This window comes from Clinocottus analis, unplaced genomic scaffold, assembly GCF_023055335.1.
Source record: "Clinocottus analis isolate CAN_PGR_092001 unplaced genomic scaffold, fCliAna1.0.p SCAF_5, whole genome shotgun sequence".
NCBI lineage: Eukaryota > Metazoa > Chordata > Actinopteri > Perciformes > Cottidae > Clinocottus > Clinocottus analis.
In genome coordinates this window covers 8,685,651-8,697,272 of record NW_027176207.1, presented here as the reverse complement: position 1 = coordinate 8,697,272, position 11,622 = coordinate 8,685,651, and the positions used below count along the sequence as shown (strand labels likewise).

The 11,622-nt window shown below is 42.1% G+C and overlaps 1 protein-coding gene across 1 annotated transcript; it reads left to right on the top strand.

The window, feature by feature from the left end:
* Positions 1-169: 169 nt before the first annotated feature.
* gnb2 (guanine nucleotide binding protein (G protein), beta polypeptide 2) lies at positions 170-8,173 on the top strand. Its single transcript, XM_068600282.1, has 10 exons — positions 170-924; positions 2,678-2,756; positions 2,849-2,887; positions 3,311-3,417; positions 3,920-3,983; positions 4,225-4,387; positions 4,871-4,937; positions 5,029-5,230; positions 5,818-6,034; positions 6,832-8,173. Exons 2-10 carry the CDS (start codon positions 2,700-2,702, stop codon positions 6,936-6,938), a joined length of 1,023 nt encoding a protein of 340 aa, XP_068456383.1. The 5' UTR covers positions 170-924; positions 2,678-2,699; the 3' UTR covers positions 6,939-8,173.
* The last annotated feature ends 3,449 nt before the right edge of the window (positions 8,174-11,622 follow it).

Genomic DNA, 11,622 nt, shown 5'->3' with positions numbered 1-11,622 from the left:
AGGATCTCAAAACTGCAAAGTGATCTGATCAGAGGGGGGTCATGGGATTTACTAGTATTTAAGAGATGGGTGTGGTTGAAACATGCTTCATGCCCGGATTTGAGGATCCTTCTGCAAGCGCCCACCGCGTGATCTAGCTGCTTGTTTCTGAATAATGATATTCAGAAAAAAAAGAGAAAAAAAAAAAAAAACAGGAACCGTGTGGATAACTGACCGAGAGGGCCGCCGCTCATTATACCGGGAGAAAATCCACCCAGTCGGTCTAACTGATGGGTTGATTGTCTTTTGCAGCTTTGAAGGGTTTTTTTAATGCCATTTTTTTCTATACGAGGCCGATTCTGCTCAGTAATTCATTGTTAGCTCGGAGGCGGTTGTCCTGATGAAGTGTCGGCAGAGGGAGGAGGAAACCAGAGAGAGAGGAAGGAAGCGAGGATAACGTCACGAAAAGCAGAATCGGAGTGAAACGGACTGTGTAGTATTTAATGGACAGCGCTTGATGCGGGCCGAGGACCGAGCCGAACCGTGTTTGTTTACGTCGCATTGGACAAAGATGGTTTTGTTAACTGCTCGGGCGTGAAAAAAGGGGGAAACATTTCGAGGAGGAAACGGCAACACAGCAGCAGCAGCAGCAGCAGCAGCAGATCTCATCTTTTTTTCAGGAGGCTCCACTAAAGCAGAGCAATGGAAATGTGTGTAGCCCTCCTCCGTTCGCCTGCTCGCTGAAGGATTTGGAAACAGCCTCATCGTGACACACGGACTTTAGAGTGGATCTCATCTTTGTTAATGAGTGAAAAAGACATATAGCTGTAAACCCCTCCACGGGATTTTTTCTCTTTTTTTCCGGGGGACGTTGCCTTTTTTTTTCGCGGCAGAGGAAAAAAAAAAAAAAAAGAGGAAAAAAAAAACCATCGGGAGAATTAACAGGTAGCCACCCCATTATCAAACGCCTGTGACAGCCGTTGTAGGCCAGCCCATTGAGTGTGAGATGGCTGGGTGATGATGTGCCTATTCGTGGCATCATTTCGACTAAATTAACTTAGCTACATCCGCATTTTAGGAGCACAGCATCTGAAACAAGATGTGGTCAAGGCCTCCATCAGCCCTGATCAATATGTGATGTAGCCTGCTTTCACGGGGCCTGCCTTCCCCCATTTCAATACACCATGGCATCTCTAAATGCGGCGGACGGCGAAACAAAACCCTTATGGGGTGCATCTTATATGCTAGTGTCGGGCTCGTACCCGCTTTTTTTTTTCGTTTACTGCGGCTTTTACGCGGCGCGGAGCCGCCAGCACAGACAGGCCCGTGTGCGTTAACGTTTACTCTGACCAACATGCAGTGGCTCTGCACTCCATCTCCAGCTGCAGATGTAGTCATGCCATGTTGGTGTAGCTCCACATCAGATGTGCATCCAAAGGGGTGGGGCCATGTCACACTTTGGCATCATGTTCTCTGAATTTCTCTCCACTTGTGTTATAAAATGTGTGCTCTAAAAAAAAAAGGCCACGACTCCCCTCAGATGCTGGGGGCCACTGAGGATACAGGCTTTTATTCTAACGTTTAACCTTCCTCGTCATCGTGAAGGAGGTATCGCCTCTTGTCTGGCCATGCATCAGTTCAGGTGGAGTCTGTGGGCTACGATATGTATGTGGGTCTTTTTCACTCTGTCCATCGGCATGACTCCATCACAGATCTGCTCGCATCCAGTCGATGCTCGCAGGCGACTCAAACATGCATCCGAGCATCTGGTCCGACCCATCCAGGCCTGATCTGTGATGCATCACCCCCCTCAGCTTTTCTCCTCCTCATTGGCTAAATGAGCAGCTGTGCCAGGAGACTGAGACCCATGATGCGCCCCTTTTGGCTTCCATTAGTGCCGTGTGATCCATCTGGTCGCAGGTCCCTCCAGGGAACAGTGACCTACTGTAGCTAATTGCTCTTCCTTTGCAGTGTGCACTGTATGCATGTTTGCCGTGGATTTGAATTGCAACACACATGCAAATAGAAGCTCCCTATTTGGGAAGCGGTTTGAATGTGTAACTGTGCTCCTATCAGCAACAGGAAATGCTGTTTCCTACTGAAAGCATGATGTGATGTACAGTGTGTGAGGACCCAGTTGGCCCATAGCGAAACCATAGATCTCCTGCCATGTTAATTCTTCCAAACCGCAGTATCTCAGATGACATGAAGATGACTGTATCCAGCATTAGCACCAGTTCTGACTTGATACACAACCTGTAATTGCACAGTGTAACAAGTTCCCTCGGCTTTAAAGGGAGTGTTCGCTCGGTATCTGCTGCCTGGTAGCGATGCTGGCTGCTCGATAGAGGCTTAGTCATTACAGATTATTCTCCTCAGTTAAACCAGGCATGGTTGCACAGCCATAAACAGATTACAAGGTTTTTTCTCACTGTGTGCGTTCAGTAAACCGTAGAGATTAAAATTTGTCGGTTTTAATTTTTGTAGTTTTTACAAACAGTATTTTAAGTATATTATTTAACCTAATTGATTCATTTTTGATGAAAGTGGACTCTTGGATTATAGTGGATTATGAAATCATGAAACTATGCTAATCCCCATGGGGCTCACACACACATCAGCAGTAATTTTGTATTAATTATGAGATGATACTTTATGGAAATCTGAGACTGACATTTGAAGTTTCCACGACCAACAGGTGACAGTCAGACGAATAAAAAATGAGTGAGCTGGAGCAACTTCGCCAGGAGGCCGAGCAGCTTAGGAACCAGATAAGAGTAAGTCATGTTTTTATAGTTTAGTTTACATCCATTTATATATTAACATGTTGTGTAATGTCTTTTTCCTCCTATCATTCCCTCTCCAACAGGATGCCAGGAAAGCATGTGGAGATTCAACCCTGACACAGGTGAGTGCCACTGAATGTCCCATCAGTAAGATGTATAAGAATACAATACATGTAATTTAAAGTTTTTTGGGTTTGATTTCAGTGATAAGAATGGGTTTGGTCATTGTAGAGTTGGAAACATAATAATAATACATTTATGGGAGAAATCTTACACTTCTTATTTTGTAACGCATTGTTGTAAATATAGATTCTTAGTTATTGATGATTGTGTGATGGTTTACCATTTACGTGCTATGCTTTATCCATTACTATAATACTGCCATTTGTAAATTTAATTTTACACCTAAATGTAATTGTACCATCAATTTCGGCATGGTATATTACACTATCATTTAAATCTCAAGTAGCTTCACCTCCCACAGTTATCAATTAAAAAAAAGGGTGATTTTATTCAAACTCATTTTTTGCATAACCTCTCCTCAGATAACTGCCGGTCTGGATCCTGTGGGGCGGATTCAGATGCGGACGAGACGCACCCTCCGCGGCCACCTCGCCAAGATCTACGCCATGCACTGGGGCACTGACTCAAAGTGAGTGTCGACTTACCAAACCCTCTACGTTGTCGACTGTGACTAAAGCGTTCCTCTCGCTGTACTGGTGCCGTGCCAGCAGGTATTTGCCTGTTTACACTGCAGTGTGTTGAGTGCTAATAAGATAATGTTAGCATGCTTCCGTGCCACACTATGATGGTAATCACGGTAAAATTATACCTTTATTCATCACGTGGGCATTGTCACTGTGACAGCACGCTGACCAAAGCCAAAACATCCAAAAGCTGCTTTAGGTTCAGAACCACCGTGTAGGCTCAAGTAGCACAAAAGCCGTAGTGCCAGTTATATCCCAAGTGTGTGTGTGTGTTCTGACATTTTTAGCAAAATCAAAGTTTTCAGTTGTAATGTGTTGTCTGTATTGCCAGTAGGCCAATTCCATTTTAAACCAGTCCACAGTTTTAGTTCAATCAGAAAATAAACACTGAGCCTAACAGAACGTCCATCGATAGTAAATAAACTTTGAATGTTTGTGTCTCTACAGGCTTCTGGTTAGTGCCTCTCAAGATGGAAAACTGATCATCTGGGACAGCTACACCACTAACAAGGTAAAGTCAGCTGGCTATTCGTCTCTTCAGCTGAATAAATAGTCACATTTGACCCTTTAAGTAAGAGTGGAGTGAAGTCGTTCTCCTGTAGGAGGAGGGTTTGACTTGTAACAGCTTCTGCTGCGACCTTTATCGTGACTTATTCTAACATTAGCCAGTGACATTAGCATCAGGCTAGTGATCCATGGTTATGCTCTTATTGAGGGTTTGTGTAACGTGTGTTGCCTCCATACCGTCTTAGATACACGCCATCCCGCTGCGCTCCTCCTGGGTGATGACCTGTGCGTACGCACCTTCTGGGAACTACGTGGCCTGCGGAGGCCTGGACAACATCTGCTCCATCTACTGCTTGAAGACTCGCGAGGGCAACGTCAGGGTCAGCAGGGAGCTACCTGGCCACACAGGTGAGAGAACGTCGCCCCTTTCAGCCGCTTCTGTTTGCCTTCAACTTTTTCCTGCGACTCGAACACGATGAGACATTTCGGACTAGCGTGCAGCGGCCCCGTGGCTCGTGGGGAAAGCTATGCTCCCGAACAACGAAGATTTCATTGACATGGTTAATTATTCGCAAGGCAGCGCTGTCTTAATGAGCTGAGACATCAACTCCTGTCTGCGAGACTCAGGCTTGTGACTGTGTGGCTGCTGTGCTGCTGTACGGGATTTGCAGAATGGGCTGCAACGTAGTATGAAGACGTCTCTAATACAACGCTATTGTCATAAAGTATCAGGCGTCCGTCAAAGTCTGCTCAACGGAAAGCTCAATAACCAATTCTATCATGAATTGCTATTTGGTACACTGATATAAATGTATGTATTTGTAGAATATGGCATGTTGTAAAGTCAAATTTAATTCAGTTCCCCAACAAACACCTGCTCTGTTCTCTCAGGTTACCTGTCATGTTGCCGTTTCATTGATGACAATCAAATCATCACGAGTTCAGGAGACACCACATGGTGAGCCGCAGAGATCAAAACGCAGATAGTGAGCAGTGCAAACATTGTTTTCCTAAGCTGGTCAGTGTCTAATTCTGCCTCTCTGCCCCAGTGCACTGTGGGACATCGAGACGAGTCAGCAGACCACGGTTTTCTCGGGGCACAGCGGCGACGTCATGAGTCTGTCCCTGTCGCCCGACCTCCGTACCTTCGTGTCAGGGGCCTGCGACGCCTCTGTCAAACTGTGGGACATCAGGGACAGCATGTGCCGGCAGACCTTCACGGGCCACGAGTCGGACATCAACGCCATCTGTGTGAGTGTGCTCAGAGGACCGGCGGCCCCAAATATAAAAAAGCTTTATCCACTGAGAAAAAATTACAAACCTGAATGTACCAGAGATAGAACAAAAATGGATAAAGAAAGTGTACATAAACTGATAGGTCTACTAGGAATTCCAAATGTCTTGCTCTGGTATCGGCGCAACATAGCTCTAAAGTGGCCGTCTGCTGTAAACCGTCTAATACACGATCAACAGAGCGCCTCCAGGATTTGTCACGGTGACGTCACACGCTGTCTTGTATCCAGCTTTGGGGGGGATTTAAACTGGGAGCACGCTAAAGGATTAACAAGATTATCAATTAACACCATATCTGAACATCCTGCATCAGTCCAGACTCCAACTGAGTCCAGACGCCACACAGGTTGCACCTGATAGATGACAGGTGGACAGATTTGCTTTTGAAACCCCGCGATCATCTGATCAGATTCAGACACTAGTAGCCAATGAGCACTGTTTTCTGTCATGTAAGGGCATGTAGGGAATAAGGGACGATATAGAGGGAGACTAAATCTGTATCCACACTTCCTGCTTGCTACTCCTCTCCCTGTGCTCCTCCTCAGTTCTTTCCCAACGGCAGCGCCTTTGCCACAGGCTCAGACGACGCCACCTGCAGGCTGTTTGACCTGCGTGCAGACCAGGAGCTCAGCCTCTACTGCCATGACAACATCATTTGTGGCATCACCTCCGTGGCTTTCTCCCGCTCCGGCCGTTTGCTGCTGGCTGGTTATGACGACTTTAACTGCAACATCTGGGACGCCATGAAGGGAGACAGAGCAGGTGAGTGGAACTCAGGACAGGAAACAGCTGTGTGCTGCTGGCATGCCAAAATGTCTGACAAAAAAGGTTCAACTTGCAGGTTTTTTTTAAATTTGAATGCACACAATTGGCAACAGCCCATATTGTATCACTGCAAAATATAACTAACACTTATCTGACCATCGTCTGCAATATTTACGTCAAAAACCATGTGAAAGCATGTTTGGTGCTCGAAGAGACTGAAAACCTAACGTGACATTTCATTCACCAATTAAAGGTTAATTGACCTCCTTTAAAGTATGAAGAGTTAGAACAGTTAGACTTTAAACTTTTCAAATGTATTACATTTAACTATGATAACGGGTTGAATGGTGGAGGTGTGACTGAGCACCACGGAGATGTTTTCCTGCAAATTAATCAACCAACTTAACGTTATAAGTGAACATACCAAAAGATGACGAGTTGAAAAACAATATGCAGCATGGTACGCCCATAAATTGTGATTTGTAATTGGAAACGGAGAGTTGTAAGCACAAAATACAACATAATATCATCAAGAAATGGAATTACAAAACTAAATCCCTTTGACAGTTTGTCGGTCAACCGAGCTCTGCAGTGAATTCACACGTCTCAAGCCTTGTTTTGTAGAAACCGTACATGTTAGAACACACGGCCCAAACTGTGTTGCAAGTTAAAGCAGTAATAAACACAGGGTCCCTGTGTTCGGGGTGGTTTTTAAAAAGTTTCGGCAAAGTCTGGAGAGCAAAACATTTTTACAGCAACAAGTCTTCTTTTGTTTGTCCCTGTCCCCCCTGCAGGGGTCCTGGCCGGCCATGACAATCGTGTGAGCTGTCTGGGCGTGACGGATGACGGCATGGCGGTGAGCACCGGGTCCTGGGACAGCTTCCTTAAGATCTGGAACTGAGCCACGCACATCGACCGCGACCGCAAACACACACACACACACACACACACACACACAGACACAGACACACACACACACAGACACGCACTCGCGCACGCACGCACGTCCAACAAACAGACAGACATCGCTCCCGTCTTGGGACACTGTTTGCACCCTGTATTCACTGTATGTAAGATTCAACAGACAAACTGCAACATTGTACTGTACATAATATATATGACTTAGGTATGAGTTTACACACACACACACACACACACACACACACACACACACACACGCTGTATGCAGGACAGGATGACACAAAACCTGAACACGTGCCCTCACGACCTTCAGCTGATTTAAGTACAGTACCACACACCGAGAGAGAGAGAGAAAGAAAGAAAGAGACAGACACACACACAAACACAAACACACACACACACACACACACACACAATCTGTAAAATGTAAAAATGTGACAAAAAACAGCTGATTCTTCAGCTGCTCAAATAAAAAACACAAATGCCACTATTACCTGAAGCCTTTTAACACGTCTAACACGCTCATTCACTTAACATACACACACACACACACACACAGACACACACATACACACTTTTTCCTGAGAGACACTGCTCCTCGAGTTAAACAGGGGAGAAGACGTTATTTGACAATTCTGTCTTTGTTTACAATGAAGTCCAAAATGCACTTCAGACAAATTTTTCTGTACTATTTTTGTCTCAGTACCACATGTATCTCGGCGATGCTAATGTGAAGGAAGAATGGTTGTGGAAAGAAAATTATATAAGTCCATTTACACTGAAAAAAACAAACAAAAAAAACAAAACACTGACAGACAGGATGAGCCGATGATCGACAGAGTCCAAGGAAATATCAACTCTTATTTTCATCTGTTCGAAACATCACGTTCTCACTGTTTTTATAGATATGTACCCCCGCATACAGTAATTCTCTTAAGTTTTGGTTTTCTTCTGCTTTTTTTTACACTTATTTTATTCATGTTCTCCCTGTGTGCCTCAGATACACGTTAATGATTATTAATAGAGAATATTGATAAAGTTAAATTAACAAAAACATTAAAGATCTGAGATTCAAAGTTGAGTGAAAAAAATAAAAACATTATAAGATGCATCTTAATAAAGCAGGAGCCAGTATTCATACTTTGACTTTATCAATGTATTATCTGGACATGACAATGGTATAATTGTACATAATATTAATAAATAATAGCCTCTCCTGCCAGTTATTGTGGTTTCCTTTTTTAAAGCACTGTTTCTTTATTCATACTTGGAAAGTGATGAACTGGATTGAAGATAAGTGTGCTTGTGCAGTTGAGCCTGGTATTTAAAAGGTTTGTTGTGGTACACTGACACATAATGGTACATCATTGCTGTAGTTTCCACATAGTTTCAAAGCATTTTTCTCACAAATAAGAATGCCAGTTATACATATAACTAGTTATTCTCGTTTTAAAATGAAACAATCAACACGGACGCCATTACCATGAAATCTATTGCAGTGATTTTTGTATTTTTAAAGCTAAATGCTTTATTCTATTAATGTATGTAATTCATTGTACGACTAAAGACATTTTATCCTATACTTATCTCAAAATATCCTATTTAACACCATTATAATAAAAACAGTATAATGGCAACAACAAAATAAAAAACACGTCATATGTGGTCAGGTCACAGCAATGTTTGATGTCATTCCTAAACATTCATTGCTCAGGAGAGGATCGTTTTTGTTTTCATATTCTTCTTTTGACTGAAGTTATACACTGCCTGGCCAAAAGAAACTCACCACATGGATTTAACTACGACTGCCTACTGTACACGCCTGTGGGGGCAGTGCTATGATCTGGGGTTGCTGCAGTTGCTCAGGTCCAGGTTCAGCAACGACCAGGTTCAGCAACGACCAGGTTGTTCCATCAATGGATTTTTTCTTCCCTGATGGCACGGGCATATTCCAACATGACAATGCCAAAATTCATCGGGCTCAAATTGTGAAAGAGTGGTTCAGGGAGCATGAGACATCATTTTCACACATGGAGTCCAGACTTTAACCCCATTGAGGATCTTTGGGATGTGCTGGAGAAAGCTTTGCACAGCAGTCAGACTCTACCAGCATCAATACAAGATCTTGGTGAGAAACTAATGCAACACTGGATGGAAATAAATCTTGTGACATTGCAGAAAATTATCGAAAGAATGCCACAGCGAATGCGTGCCGTAATCAAAGCTCAAGGCGGTCCAACCAAATATTAGTGTGCGTAATTTTTTTTTTGGCCAGGCAGTGTATTTAAATGTTTCATACAGGAAGAGATGTAGCTTTTCTTTTGCAGTATGTTTTACCTTCAGTCACCAGGGGGCGCTGCAGCTCATTCACCATATCAGGTTCACAAAAGTTAAGTTCATTACAACAAAAAAAAATCATTAGAATTAATTTAATCCTTTGAATGGCATGCCGGTGAATATTGAGCCGGGTGTCTGGTGAAGTGGACAAATGCAGTTATATACTGTATATGTAATACAAGTCCAGTTATATACTGTATATGTAACACAAATCCAGTGACAACAGGTCAAAGTAGATTCCAGCACCATCATGCGGTGAAACGGTGGTACATATATATATCATATGTTCACTACTATATTGATTACGGCCCTTGTCACCCAGCTAAACCCACAGGTTATCTCAGGTATTCCCCCTGAAGGTGACTGTGTGTACACACTGCTTGACTGACATCTCCTTTTCTCTTTGTTGCACATTTACACCTTTATCAGACTTATCGGTCCGGTGACCTCTCGTAATCCCAGCGTAGGCCCGCCCACCTTCAGCCTGAGCAAAGGGTGACTGTGGGCGAGCAAAAGTACACAATTATTTTTGGAGAGGCAAGTTCAGATTGCCAGTAATGACAATTTTAAAAAAAAAATGTAGTTCACAGAAATTAAAATCTAGTCGATGCTGTACATTCTTTTTCAGAAGTCAAAGAAAGGAAACTGGACCAATGAGATTAAGGTATTTTATTTTTCAAACAATTTTGTATTAAGACACAAATTCATTCAACACAATCTTTTGAAAGTTTAAAGTTTATCAGTCTATGAAATACAATCTGGAGTTAACCTCTCACAAGTAACACAGAGGCGCGCACACTAAAACATTGCAAAAGATGTTTACAGTCAAAAAAAAAAAGAGAAAGAATTATTGAAAAATAATAGATGTAGTTCCTGTCCAAAGATCCACATCGTTTTACAGCTCCCCAGGTTTGATCTGCCTCACTCCCAGCTACAGGTGCTTATCCATTCATACGTTATTGATAAGAAATATGAGCCATGAGAGAGGAGTGCCTCATCACAATATTAACTATCGGTACTTAGAGTTCACAAAAGGCCGCTCCTGGGATTTCATTATGGCGAAGCAGGAGCAAGCACCCCATCAGGGGATTGTGTTAAACTGACAAGTAGAAGCAGTTATTATTTGAAAAATACACAACAACTTTGATAACAAGCAACACAAAAACCCGCCTACATTCAGTCTGCCAAAGGCCACTGAAGGGTCGCTTCCTGTAGGCCACACGGAGATGGACAGCCACGGTTTTGATTTGTTCAAATGCTTGTATTGCTTATTTAAAAGAAATGTCATCGTCTGAGAGAATGACCGTCTCTCAGACGATGTTCTACATCGTTCAGCACTCCACCTGCAACTCCATGGTGCCTTTCTTTCTGGTGACAAACGTTATCAGTCTGTCCACACTCGCGATCAGACGGACGCTGAAACTAAACTTGTTGTGAGGTTCTCTTAATGGCTCTTGGCACAAAATTAAATATAAACGTTAATGTCTTCATGTAAAAAGAACAGTTGAAAATTGCAACCCATTATAAGAATTTCTGTTGCATACAATTTGACATGCTTAATTATTTGAAGCGGCTGCGTCAATCAAACTGATGACGGTCCGCGTTACATCACCCGAAAACTACCCGCCCATGTTCAACACAAGAGCTCTTTTTGAGGGATTTTATTGGTAAAATGAACAAGTTTTCACAGAGTCAATTTATTTACTTAAAATGCTATTCAAAAAACAACAGTCAACACGAACAAAAGAACAAAACAAAAAAATCAATGAATGAATACATTGCTTCTTATATAACTGCAAATTAAGTAGTTTGGAGTGCCTCACTGAGCTTGTGCACTAAAACCGAGGTAGAAATACACTAAACTGTATATTAGGCAACATAAGTATGTGTTAAGGGAGTTCTCCATTGACTTTACACATAAAGACACACACACACACACACACACATAAACACACACAAGTCTGTTCCAGTTTGGTAGTAAGTGCACCGACTGATGTTGCCAGGCAACACCTGGGATGTTGCAAACATTTGTCGAGAAAATGTCTGACCATCACTGTGTTTACTGTTTGGGGGACCACTTCTGAATTAATTTAACACTAATCAAACTTATATATATATATATATATATATATATATATATATATATATATATATATATATATATATATATATATATATATATATATATATATATATATATATATATATATATATATATATATATATATATATATATATATATATATATATATATATATATATATATATATATATATATATATAAAGATCTTAAAATCTTGTACATTGATTTCTATACTTTTTTTCAA

Coding starts and splice junctions, on each gene's coding strand:
- gnb2 (XM_068600282.1), top strand. CDS start 2,700: ATGAGTGAGCTGGAGCAACTTCGCCAGGAGGCCGAGCAGCTTAGGAAC. Junction 3,418..3,919: donor CACTGGGGCACTGACTCAAA/GTGAGTGTCGAC, acceptor GTGTCTCTACAG/GCTTCTGGTTAGTGCCTCTC. Junction 3,984..4,224: donor ACAGCTACACCACTAACAAG/GTAAAGTCAGCT, acceptor ATACCGTCTTAG/ATACACGCCATCCCGCTGCG.